This window comes from Lepidothrix coronata, unplaced genomic scaffold, assembly GCF_001604755.1.
Source record: "Lepidothrix coronata isolate B3197 unplaced genomic scaffold, Lepidothrix_coronata-1.0 Scaffold283, whole genome shotgun sequence".
NCBI lineage: Eukaryota > Metazoa > Chordata > Aves > Passeriformes > Pipridae > Lepidothrix > Lepidothrix coronata.
Genome location: NW_016690463.1, coordinates 270,013 through 282,891, shown reverse-complemented (window position 1 = coordinate 282,891; position 12,879 = coordinate 270,013). Strand labels below are relative to the sequence as shown.

At 46.9% G+C, this 12,879-nt stretch overlaps 1 protein-coding gene across 5 annotated transcripts in view; it reads left to right on the top strand.

The window, feature by feature from the left end:
• The first annotated feature begins 316 nt into the window (after positions 1 to 316).
• The window catches only part of NUP54 (nucleoporin 54), a 64,395-nt gene continuing 51,832 nt past the window's right edge, over positions 317 to 12,879 (top strand). For 2 of the 5 annotated variants that reach the window (XM_017836731.1, XM_017836732.1), the window contains exons 1-12: positions 317 to 396; positions 4,029 to 4,112; positions 4,217 to 4,351; positions 5,011 to 5,240; positions 7,303 to 7,490; positions 7,910 to 8,106; positions 8,777 to 8,831; positions 9,396 to 9,489; positions 9,959 to 10,066; positions 10,432 to 10,551; positions 10,871 to 10,981; positions 11,277 to 11,479. In XM_017836731.1, coding sequence (XP_017692220.1) covers positions 345 to 396; positions 4,029 to 4,112; positions 4,217 to 4,351; positions 5,011 to 5,240; positions 7,303 to 7,490; positions 7,910 to 8,106; positions 8,777 to 8,831; positions 9,396 to 9,489; positions 9,959 to 10,066; positions 10,432 to 10,551; positions 10,871 to 10,981; positions 11,277 to 11,405 — 1,503 coding nt within the window. In that variant the 5' untranslated portion in view covers positions 317 to 344 and the 3' untranslated portion in view covers positions 11,406 to 11,479. Of the gene's footprint in view, positions 397 to 922; positions 1,062 to 1,778; positions 1,941 to 4,028; positions 4,113 to 4,216; positions 4,352 to 5,010; positions 5,241 to 7,302; positions 7,491 to 7,909; positions 8,107 to 8,776; positions 8,832 to 9,395; positions 9,490 to 9,958; positions 10,067 to 10,431; positions 10,552 to 10,870; positions 10,982 to 11,276; positions 12,088 to 12,879 lie in introns of those variants that run through there. The other 3 variants (XM_017836735.1, XM_017836733.1, XM_017836734.1) reach the window with 3 other exon arrangements.

Sequence of the window (12,879 nt, the reverse complement as noted above, 5' to 3'; positions counted from 1 at the left end):
ATCATTTTTAATCCCTGTTCAGCCCAAAGAAGGGCATTTTCTCCCTTCGATACACGGGGGAAAGAGCTGTTTGGGTTTATTACCGTTAATTATCCCTTTATTTCCCTGTCTCCCATGGTACAGTCCCCCGCCCCCCCCCTCTTCCGCCCTACAGCCAGCTGGCGCGCGCCGATTACGCAAGCGCCCGGCGCCCGCGCGTCGCGTCGTCCGCGCCACCCGGAAGCGCTTTGGCGGTAGAGGCGGTGTCTCGTGCGGCCGGTTTTGTTCGCGGCCGGACCCGCCGCGGGGGCTCGCACGCGCCTCCCGCGGGGGATCTCCCCCCGCGCCGCCACCCGAGCGGCCCCATGGCCTTCAACTTCGGCGCGACGGCGGGAGCCGGGGCCGCCAACCCAAGCGGTGAGCGCAGGGGGAGCGGGGCGGGGCGGGGTCGGGAGGGGCGGGGGGAGCCGGGCGGCGGGCAGCGCGCGCCCCCCCTCCGGCCAATGGGAACCGCGGCGCGTGCCCCTCGGCCAATGAGATCCCCGGCCCGCTCAGCGGCCCGCGCGTGCCCCCCCACCAATAAGGAACGACCGCCGGCAGCACGTGCGCCCCCGGCTTTGAGACCCGCACGTGCCCCGCGCGCGATAGGAACCGCCGTGGCGGCCCGCGCGCGCCCCCCCGCCAATGGGAACCGCAGCCGCCTCAGAGCCCACGCGCGCCCCCCCTCCAATGGGAACCGCGGTGGCGGCCCGCGCGTGCCCCCCCGCCAATCGGAACGGCGGTCGCCTCAGAGCCCGCGCGCGCCCCCCCGCCAATGGGAACCGTGGCCGCCTCAGTGCCCGCGCGTGCCCCCCCGCCAATGGGAACCGCGGTGGCGGCCCGCGCGTGCCCCCCCGCCAATCGGAACGGCGGTCCCCTCACGACCGCCCCTCAGTGCCCCCCCCGCCCCGGCCACGACGGGACCCGCGAGTCGCTGCCGGGGCGCCCGTGACGGGGCCGTGCGGCTCACTCCGGGCAGCACTTTGCTTGCAATGACGTTCCCGCTTGGATGAGGTGGCCTGGGAAGTTCGCTTTTGGGCAAGGTAAAACACGGATTTTAACTTGTAAAGGAAGAAAAACCTTTTCCCCCCTCTTATTTTGTCGCTGTCAGTCGCGGTGAAGTGTAATCCTGAGCCTTCCTTACGCTCACTTGGTAAAAGAAATCATTGCTGGCTCCTAGTAGACTGTCTGAGCAAGTACTTTGGGCAGGTCCCACGTTCACTGCAGCTAACCTGAATTTTACTGTGTGATTTCCCACTCCGAGTGTTTCACACGCTCTTTCTGACCCCATCTGAAAGTGAAGAATAGCCTCGTGCTGTTTGTACACCGTGACAAGGTTTATTACACACACAGCCCAATATCAGAGGGAATTCTGGGATCGCATCCCAGGTCTTCCCTCTGTCTGTGCAGCATGGACCTGTCCCAGCTGCACCCTGGGCACACTGAGATGGGATGCAGAAGGTAATTCACCAGCAAGGCTGGGGTGGGCAGATTTTGGGATGTAACTTGGGTAAGTCCACCCTGGAATAACTGAGGCATGTGTAGTGCCTCAGCTGATGGAGGTGTGTTTTCATACTTCCAGCAGTGATGTGTGGAGCTTTTAACTGTCCTCCTTGTGTCCAATGAATAATACCTTACTCTTGTTTTTAACTGTGCCTGTCTGGTCCACGGGGATGTAAAAATGTTTCAGGTTTTCTCTCCTGCCTTTTACTCAGAAGAACTAATGTTGCCTTGCTCTTTTTCTGCTTCCCACTCGTCAGGATTTGGTGGGCTTGAAACTGCAAACTCCACTGCCAGTGGGTTTAATTTTGGGGGTTTCGGATTAACTGCTAATCCTGCGGTGAATTTTAATATTGGGAATTTCGGTGTTTCCACTACCTCAACTCCACCGTTCAATTTTGGTAACAGTCTGGCAAGTGCAGGTAGATAATGAGGAATACTTGTTCTGTGGTAAATGTTCCTAGCAGGGGTCCAAGAATGACATCCCTAACTGGGAATCTGGGACAGTACTAATCTTCCTATCCAGTGAAGACTGGGGAGAAAAGCTCTGGAAGTGGAGTGGGTCTGAGAGCCATAGGCTTGTAGGGGTTTTGCCTGTTAAATTCTGAAGGAATAGCTTTTAAAGGAAAAACAACCCTGTACCAAATACTCAGTCTCTGAAATGGGAATGAATTGGGGTCACCCACCAGTCTGAAATTGGGCCTCAGTCAGAGCCAAACGGCGCCGTCAGGTCTCCATTCAGATCCAGGCGATTCCGAACAACCCCAGAGCTGCTCCCTGTGCCACGTTTCCTGACGTGAGATTCTTGGACTGCTGCAGTCATGTTTTCATCTTCCCCCTGTGTTCTCATTGGCCTTGCGTTGGCTGTCATGAATGCACCACACCCCAGCAGTTTCTGTGGAGAAACAAATTGTATACGACCGGCACAAAAGCACGGCCCAGCTCTGACCTGTTCCCCAAATGCTGCTGAGCATCCCAAAACCTCCCCGGCTCTCCGGAGGGAAGCTCGGTGCTCCGGGAAGGGCCCTGGGTGTCATGGGTGTGCTGGGTGGTGGTTAAGAATACCCTTCGTGGCCCCATATAGAACCATTGGTGATGTGATTTCACCTTAAATCTTTCCCATTTCGTGTGAAAACACTGGGCTGGATGGATTTCTAATGCCTTTGCTCATGTGGAATTATCCCGGGGATCCCGTTGCCGCTGCTCGTATAGGAATTCCATCCATTCCACAGTGCCATCTCTCCCTTTGTCAGCGACTGTCACCTGCTGTGTGCACTCCAGGGACCTGGTTTTATTTGGGTTTATTTGCTGGGGACACTCTTGGACTGTATTTCTTTGGCTGAATTTGAGCTGCTCCAAAAGAGAACTTGGGCACTGAATTTGGTTTCCCGATTTGCACTCTCAGATCCCTTTCAAAAAAAGGATGACTAAAGAGTACAAAACGACCTAGAGACTGTGTCATCTGCTGGTGCTCCTGACAGGGCGTTTCACTGGCTGGTAGGACAGAAATATGGATGTTAGAGGGAACAACTTCTTTCAACCACTGGCATTAATATGACTGCTGAACGGAAATAAAATGTGATTGCACGTCAGCCTTGGTTTAAGCTTTTTAACTTGACTCTGTACAGGAGGACTGTGAGTGTAGTAGTTTTAAAGAACTTTTTTTTTTTTTTTGGCATAGGCATGTGAGTTAGCAGTGGCAGCATCTTTTTGACAAATCCTTTGTAGTGTCTTTTTTCATTTGAACATGTGTCAAGCCAGGCAGACACAGAGAGAACTTGGTTTCCTGGGCTGTCAGCACTCCACAGGCTGCACCTTGGGCAAGTGCTGCATTGGCACCACTGGAGCTCAGGCTCTCCCTTAGGCCCTCTGCTGCTGCCCATTGACTGCTTTTCCTGAAAATCTGTGGGAGACTGATTGCTTTTGCATCCATCTTCCTATACTAGTGGTTGAATCTCTGAATGAGGTTTAATGGGGAAGATAATAGGGAATCTAGGCTTAAAGAAGAAAGAACCTTCTAGAATTTTACCTGTGAATTTTCCCTGTAAGCACTGTGACCATGGGCACGCTAGCCTCAGGCTGTGATTTATTTCAAAGGGTTAGCAGTGTTTGAAAAGTTTAGAAAACATCAGGTTGTTTGTTAAACACCCAGCAGTGACATTGAGCAGAGGTATTCCTGAGAATGAATGTAAGCAATACTACCATTAGTGGTGTCTGTCACAAGGGAAAGCACATCCTGCTGGTAAAGGAACAGGATGTCAGTTGTCAGCTGCCTTTTTGTTTACTCTCTTGACACACCACACAAGTTCTGGCTTTCTGGTCCATGTTTTCTCCCCCATTTCCTCAGACAACAAGCTCGATCCCCCAGACCGTTGTGAAGCACATGCTTGTGACATGTCCCATCCATGTGTCAGACCTGTTCTCATCACACCCCGCAGTGCGGTCGCTCGTGGTGCTGTGTCCGCTCTGCTCCGTGAGCCGCTGCCTGACTCCCGCTCTTTGTTTGGCAGGAGCCTTCGGAGGGTTTGGCACCACCACCACCACCACAGCACCGGCGTTCAGCTTCTCTGCTCCCACCAACACGGGCACTGGCGGTAAGAGAGTCTGACCTGTTGGCTTTAGAACAACCCATGAGTGCTTTGGATTGCACAGGCACTATCCTCCTCTTCTCTCAAAAATCCTCTCCTTTTCCCCCCAGGACTCTTCGGTGCCACCCAGAACAAAGGCTTTGGATTTGGCACTAGTTTTGGCACAGGAACTGGAACTGGCTTGGGTAGTGGGTTGGGAACTGGGCTGGGCTTTGGAGGCTTCGGAACCCAGCAGCAGCAGACCAGTGAGTATGGCCTTCTCTGCACTTACCCCTCTCTTTGCAGTGAGAGTGTAAGACTGTCACAGTTACTCAGGTAGCGGGACAGAAGTGCACTGTAAAAGGAGGCTGTTACACACTTACCTCCTGATTGAGGGAGACTCCCTCAGAAATTTGGCATTTGAAGTGCCTATATTTGCAGCACTTGCCTTTTTCTTAACTAACTTTACTAGAGCTCAAGCAAGTTCCTGAGCTTCTGACAGTATGTACGAAATTGTAGTTACAAAATTGATGTTGCAGTCACAACATTACTAGAAAGGGGAGGAAAACAGCATTTAAAACTCATGTGTTTAAATGTGAGTTGGATAATGAGCTGCTGCAGGCTCTGAGTCTGCTGAGTTTGTAACAACCAACCTGCCCTTCAGGTTTAGATATTGAAGGTGCCAGATGATCCCGTGGATCACTACAGACCTCTTGTTAAAGAATAAAGAAAAATTAATTTTCTTCTAACTCAGCATTCAAGAACTACTGTTGTAGTTGAGGATTAGGAGTAAAAAAAAATTATTTATTTATTCTGTGCTTTTATTCTGCTTCTCAGAATGTGAAGTGGTGCCAATGATAGGTGATAGTAAGTGAGTCTGGCGTGGTTAGTCAAGGAATTAATTTGGATTTTCCGTCCACCACAGCGTTAGGAAGCGGGTTGTTCAGCCAGCCTGCCCAGACACCCGCCCAGTCCAACCAGCTCATCAATACAGCCAGTGCCCTGTCGGCTCCGACGCTCCTGGGGGATGAGAGGGATGCCATCCTGGCCAAGTGGAATCAGCTGCAGGCCTTCTGGGGAACGGGCAAAGGTTACTTCAACAACAACATCGCTCCTGTGGAGTTCACACAGGAAAACCCCTTCTGCAGATTTAAGGTAAGGAGATGTACAGCTGCCCACAAAGGGCTCTGACACCCTTATTCTGTTTGCTGGGTCTGAGCATCTCATGGGTGTTAAATCAGATTTTGTTACTGGTAAGAGTATTCTGAAACAGTGTTTTTCCAGGTAATCCACACAGTTCTGGTGCATGCTCATTAAAAGGTTCGAAGATGCTGGAAATCTGGGTGGTGTGGAGGGACTAGATCATGAGCCCAGATGTGGATCATAAAAGTAACATTTTCTAATAGCATTCAGGTTAGTGTGTGTGTCACTGGAGCAAGTCTCTGGAAATGAATTTTAATGTGTATTTGTGGAAGTGACAGTATGACAGAAACCATGTAAAATAACTGTGTTAAAATAACCCTCTATGAACCTGGCCTGTGCCAGGTTTAAAGTCCACCAGCCTTCAGATTTGTGCCTTTTTCCCCTCCCATGCTCACACTGTGTGAGCTCACATGCTCCATTCCCTGTCTGAGATCGTCAGCAGTTCTCCTGTGGACAGAGAATTCGTGGCTCTTCATCCTCCGCCAATCCCGCCCCCTCTGACTGCCTTGCTAAGCCTCAGGCCTGGCAGGGATTTGGGGCAGGTGTGGTGATACCCTCCTTCCCCAAGCTGATTCTTACTTTGAGACTTGAATGTAGGTTAATACTTAATTAAGTCTAGTTTTGATTATGCACATCCTGAGACTTGTATAAAATTTTTGCAGCAACCAAGTGCCTGCCTAACAAATGTTTGGCTTGTGTTGCATCGCCTTATTCAGTGTTACCTTGGATATTTTGTTGGCAATGCACCTGGAAGCTTACTTTATTGTAAGTTGTTGTCTGAAATCGCTTTAGAGGCTTTGAAAAATTGTCAAGTGTAAGTTGTGTCACGAAAACTCAGTTATTTTAGAGTTTTATTTACCAAAAAGAGTGGTTTTCGTTTTAGACAATGCCACGTACTAGGTTCACTCTTGTACCTATGACTTGAGTGTTTCTAATGCTGTTATGAATTCATATACCTTAAGTGAAACACTGAAAAATCCCATCTATGCCAGCAATGGAAGATGCCTAAATAAAATAGGGAGAAGTTGGTGGCACAGGGATAGGAACAAAGCATCATGAACTAGTTTGGTTATTGCCTCTGAAAGCGTCAGGCACCTGATAAGAATGAGGCACTACCTGGAGGGTTTCACAGGCGTTCAAGGAATCCACTTGTACACACTTCCAGGTCTAGGGCAAATGGAAAGCACGCAGCTCTTAGCCAAGAAAAGTGTGCTTCTAAAGTTCGTGTTACAGGCTGCTGTTTGAAGGACCACAGTTAAGTAAATAAAATGTCATAGTTTGAAAATATTTTGTTGCATAAAAAATCATGAAGGATTTATTTATTTAAAACACAAATAGCAGAGGAGTGATGTGCTTAAAACCAGATTCTTCCCTGGCTGTCACTGTTATGCTCTATGACAGGATGGCTGATTTTGTGAGGCTCACTGTGGCAGGGGATTACTCACTGCTGACAAAACCAGGCTCTGGGGCACATCCCCAACTCGTTTCTCTCTTCAGCTGAACTTGCAGGAAGGGAAAGGTGCAGGTCACCCACCCACATGCAGTGTCAGGGCCTCAAAAAGCCCCCACTGTCCACCCTGTCACCTGTGGTGTGTTGGTGTGACAGCTCTTAGGCAAGAGGAGATGAAAGCTGCCACTCTGCTTCTGCACGTAATGAGATCTGGTCCTCTGGTCCCTTTTGCTGTTTGGGAAAAGGGTAAATTTTAAAATGTTCCTGATTTGCTGTCAGCTCTGCTGAACTCCCAATCCATAGGTTTTTCTTTAAGATGGGGAATCGCTACTTAGGAACTTTTTGTAAAAATCCGATCTGTTTCAAAAGCTGCTCTACTGATATTTGTGTGAGAGAATGATTTAGAGAAGGATTGATTTTATGTTTCTGCAGCTCTGAATATGTTGTAAGTTAAATTTTGAACCAATTGCTCTAATCAGAGGGGTTTATCCTGTCCCCTTCATGCCACACTGGATATACTTTTGCTGAGTAATACATCCTCATTTTTCATTTGTCCCTTTGCAGGCTGTGGGTTACAGTCTAATGCCCAACAACAAAGATGAAGATGGCCTCGTGGTTTTGGTGTTTAACAGAAAAGAAGCAGATATTCGAAGCCAGCAGCAGCAGCTCGTGGAGTCACTACACAAAATTCTGGGGGGAAACCAGACCCTCACTGTCAACGTCGAAGGGGTTAAAACGATGCCAGATGACCAGTATGTGAACTTCCCATAGTTCTGCCTTTTTATCCAGTACTGCATGTTGGAGAGGGTTGGTGCTTTAAGTGTACTGCCTCCCCTTCTCCTTGATTTTGGATCTATTCATCCTGAGTTCGATTTGTATCTCTCACTCCTTCATATTGCTTTTTATTAAGGCAGTAAACCTTTCCAGAGGTTTTAGGTTATTCCCAATGTAGTACTAGTGTCACCATATAATGTAAAGGTATGCACAGCTTTCCTCTCTCTGCCTCGCTGTGTTAAACCCTGCAGTTACTGGTACTTCACATCTCGGTGAGCTAAAGGGAGTTAAGAGCCAGCCAGGAGAAGTGGTCGGTTGGATTTCGGGCTGGTTTTGTTGTGTTAGTTCCTGCACGCTGCTGCCCCTTTGCTGACATTCTGCGCTTTGCCTTACTCAGGACAGAGGTGATCATTTACGTTGTGGAGCGCTCGCCCAACGGCACCTCGAGGAGAGTTCCCGCCACCACCCTCTACACCCACTTCGAGCAAGCCAACATCAAGTCGTCCCTGCAGCAGCTGGGGGTCAGCCTCTCCATGGCCAGGACAGAGCTGTCCCCAGCACAGGTCAAGCAGCTCCTGCAGAACCCTCCTGCCGGTACGTGGGCTCTGCTTTTGGGGATAAACGCAGGTGTCAGCCCACTGGAAAACACCTTCGAAAGCTACAAGGGCTACACACAGTGCACATGCAGCTTTGTGTTAGAGTAGTTAAGTGTTCTTCATGCCATTTCATAAGATAACTTATCTTTACGTCTATAGCTTTAATATATGTCTGTGTTTAAGATATGAAAAGCTATGAAATCAGGATTGCAAAAAGAACTGGGCCTACTCCTGCAGAAAAATCAGAGCTAGTTCTTGCTGGGATTACTTTGCCAGCTGGTTTTGGGTTTTGATCATTTATTTACTGATTTTTTTAATATTTGGTTTTTTTACACAACTTGAAAAGGACAGATGACCCAAGTGTGGAATACAGTGGAAACAGTAGGAATTTCTCCCTTTAATGTATGAATTATATGGGTTGTTCCTTTCCCCTGCCCTCAAACAAGCAGGGGCATGTGACAGCCTTTGGGACTGAACTTACTGCCACAGCTCAGGAACTGGACTTTTAAGAACTACCCTCATTTAATTAACCTTAATTTGTGTCACAGTTCAGCATAGTTCATAGGGTTTGTGTATGCCATAGCAATTTTTCCTGCTTAAGAGCTGTAAGATGAGAAAGCTATTCAGATTTATCCATACTAAAAAATTCCTTTGTTTGTTTTTTCCAGGTGTTGATCCTATTATATGGGAACAAGCCAAAGTTGATAATCCTGATCCTGACAAGTAAGTCCAATAGTTTGAGTATTGTAACAAAACTTGGAAAGGGGAGAAAGATAATAATTGCATAGTACCCTCCAGGTAACTTGCAAGAAGCATATTAGAGAAGAACTTGGCCAAGTGTTGATCTGCTTGCAAACACTGAAGATTACTAGAAGTGCCTCTGTTAATCCCTTTACCCTTTAGGTGCTTAGGAGCTGTCAGGATAAAGAGCCTTACTCACATGACTCAGAGCTGTGGTGTCCTCCAGTGCCTGCACTAGTTATTGTGACTTGTGTTTTGCAACCATTACGGTTTTTTCCCCTCTTCTTGCAGTTGAGGGTGATGCACCTTTGTACCCTCAGTAGCTACAGATAATTTGGGCTGATTTCTTTACAACAAAGGACCAGGTTGTTGGGAATAGTGAGGACACTAGATCTTAGCAAAAGAAGATATTTTTATTTATTAGCTTACAAAAGGCCATGATTATCTGTAACTTCATATTAGACTCTATTCATAACTATTAATCTATACCACATGTCCAATAAAAAAAAAAAAGATGTGTTGCAAGAAACATTTGTGTTTTTTCAGGCTTATTCCTGTGCCAATGGTGGGTTTCAAGGAACTGTTGAGAAGATTGAAGGTCCAAGATCAGATGACCAAGCAGCATCAAACTCGATTAGATGTAAGGTTGCTCATCGTTATCATGACTGCTTGCTACTACTGAAAGATGTGCTATTAAAATAAACCTCCCCCTGTGGCTCCTGTGTGTTGAAAACTGAAACCAGAACCATGTTGTTAATGTATTTCTTAAATATATCTTTTGCCCAAAAGGGAGCAGCATGGTTTCGCTGTTGTTTCGGGGTCAAGCTCGCTGTGTTGTTAGAGTAAATTAGACTAGCTCAATGAAAGTATGCTGGTATGGACTCTAGGCAACCAGTTTTCCAATGCCTTCTGAAAATCTCAGTTGCAGATGAAAACAAATACAAAGGAGAATAGTTGAGGTAGCAGAAGGCTTTCTAAAAGCATCTGTGGCAAGGACATGAAGTTGCTGGGCTGGGTACTGCTGTCAAACTCCCCATTTCAAATCAGGAGTGACGTGTTCTGTTATCACAAACTCCTCTGACTTCCAACTGCCTCCGTGTCCTCTGCAGATAATATCAGAAGATATCAGCGAGCTGCAGAAAAACCAAACGACAACTATGGCAAAAATTGCACAGTACAAAAGGAAGCTGATGGCGCTTTCTCACAGAACATTACAGGTAACAGGGGTAGTGTAAATAGCTCCTTTGACACACAGTCTAGTGCCAGAGAGGGCAGGAGGACCTGTGCCAGCTTGTGCAGAACCAGTGTTGAAAAGGGAGTTCTGACTTCAGCTAAATGGTTTTCATTTAAGTACCAGGCAGAGCTGTTGGGGAAAGCTTTAGGTCCATGGTACTTGGGAACCTTCTCTCTCCCTTCTTAGGGCAGTCCTGTGGCTCCTGGGTGTCTCAGAGCAGCAGACTAAGTGACAGAAAAGTTCAATGAGACCCATGCTGGAAGAAGGACAAAAAGACATATGAACGGAGTGGTGGGGAAAGAGATGGGCCAAGTCTTCTCTACTGAACCTATAAGGCTTCTTTTGTAGGTGTTAATAAAGCAGGAGATCCAAAGGAAAAGTGGTTATGCCATCCAAGCAGATGAGGAGCAGCTCCGTGTACAGTTGGATACAATTCAGTGCGAACTTAATGCACCAACACAGTTCAAGGTAGGTAGTTAGTAGAACTCTGCTACTCTTTTCTTACCAAAAAAAGTTAGTTTTCCAAACCATGCATGTATGTTTGTTGTGCAAAGCTGTCAGCAGTCCAGCAGCATTACCAAGGCTAGCATTGCAGACGTTGCTGCATGACCAATAATTACTTAAGTATTTTTGAGTTCTTGGAAGTATTTGAGTCACATGCCCTTTGTACATCTTCCAAAACATTTAAAAATTGAATGAGCAGCAACAGTTCCAGTCCTGGTGACTCAAGCAACAGTACATGGTGGAGCTCTGGCAGATGTTTGATTGAAGCCTGTTTCTCCTGCAGGGCAGACTGAATGAGCTCATGTCCCAGATCAGGATGCAGAACCACTTTGGAGCAGTGCGAGCTGAAGAGCGCTATTACATAGATGCAGACCTCTTAAGGGAAATCAAGCAAGTAAGTATGACTGGGTAGGATCCTCTTTGAACTTCATTTAAGCCAGATACACACTTGACTATACCTAGAATTCTTGGAATTGTTTGCTGTTCTCAATGCCAGCGCATCAATGTTACACAAAACCACTCTGTGGAGTTAGGCTTTTAGTGCAGAAAATGCTGTTATTCCTTCTTCCAAGAAATTATGCCAGGCTTCTCCGTGTGCCAGAGGCACCAGTCACGACACCTTTGGGAAATATTACTTACAGTCTGCAAAGTTGGACTGTGCTCACACTGGTTTCTTTAACTACCTGCAGCACCTGAAGCAGCAGCAAGAAGGGCTCAGTCACCTAATCAGCATCATCAAGGATGACTTGGAAGACATCAAGCTAATAGAACACGGGCTGAACGAGAGCATTCCCATCAGAGGAGGAGTCTTCAGTTGACTGGATGCTGCTGAGCTTACACAGAACACGTTAGTCAAGTTCATGGTTCACCTTCCAAGGCTAAAACTGTTGAGGTAAAATAAAACATATCTTGTAGGAGCAATGGTATTTTGGCTGTTACCTTTAGAATTAGCAAAGCCTCTTCTAAGCTTTTAAAATTGACCTTTGGAAGGTTTATATTTTGTAAAGCTGTATATGCTTTAACAAAAGAAGGAAAACTGAATCTGTTCAGATACTGGTTTACTATAAAACTATATGTACTATTGTACATTTTTTTCTTTTTTTTCTCTCCTTTTTTTACAACAGCATTGTCCTAGAAATGCAGTGCTGAGGGGATTGCTTCACTTGTGACTTGGTTTGTGGAAAGCTTAGCCCCCTTCCGTGTTTCTGTTAAAACAATCAAGTAACATTGTGTAAACAGTTAAATCATTACGGGGATGTTAGTTGCTGTAACTATGTTGGTCCCTGCAATACCAGTAGTTTACTGGGGCAAGCTGCAGGAACTTCTTTCCAGTTTCTGTTCTTCCTTTGGACTGCAGAGATCTGCAGGTCATGTTTTTATCACTTTACATATGTGATTTATACAGAGCTTTGGTGCCCCTCTAAGTAACAGGATGTCTGGACATTGTCTTCTGCCTTTTTTTAATTGCCCAAGAGTAATAAATTCAGTCTGACTTTGTAATAACTGGTGTGTGGTGTTGGCTCTCGGTTACATCAGTGACGCTGCTCACAGCTCCAGGTAAGTGCACTTCACTCTGCTCCAGGCACTGCAAGTAATGGGCACAGAGCTGCTGGCAGCCTCAGTCCCCAAACCAAGATACAGAGCCATCTCCCTTACACATCCTACCTGGTAGCAAGTGCTGCAGGGCAGGTACCTACTCCATGCAGTGGAGAGCGGTTTTTAACCCCCCCATTAAAAAATTCACTGATAATAACTGAAACAAAAGAACTTGTGTTACCTGCAGTACGAGTTTGTACAGCAGAAACAGAGGAAGCAGAATAATTTTGTCCCTTAGCCACCAGAACAAAATAAATCCCATTCATAAAATTTGATAGATGGAAAAACCCAAAATACAGCCTAAGCATGCTGCAGCATGTGTAGTCATGAGAGAGTATTTGTGGAAGCCTAGTTTCATTACAATTGAAAAAAGTGGGAAAAGGACTCGTTTGCTTTTGAAAGGACAGTTCCAATTAATAAAGTGTCTGCACTGTGCAATACAGGCTCTCACATGGGCTCTTTAAAGAATTCAAATGACTGTAAAATTCTCTTTTTCAGGGGCTGAGGTAGCTTAAGTGAATTCTTCTGCCATGGTTCCCCTGCTAGTCTGACTGTGCTGCGTGTTTGAGATACCTTTTTTTTTTCTGCTTTGTAAGCTTTTCAAACCCCCACACACTTCGCTCCCCTTAAGCTACAGTTGTACCACGCTCTGAAAATATCATGAATGTGAAGGACAGGCTCCCTAACAGGGAGCAC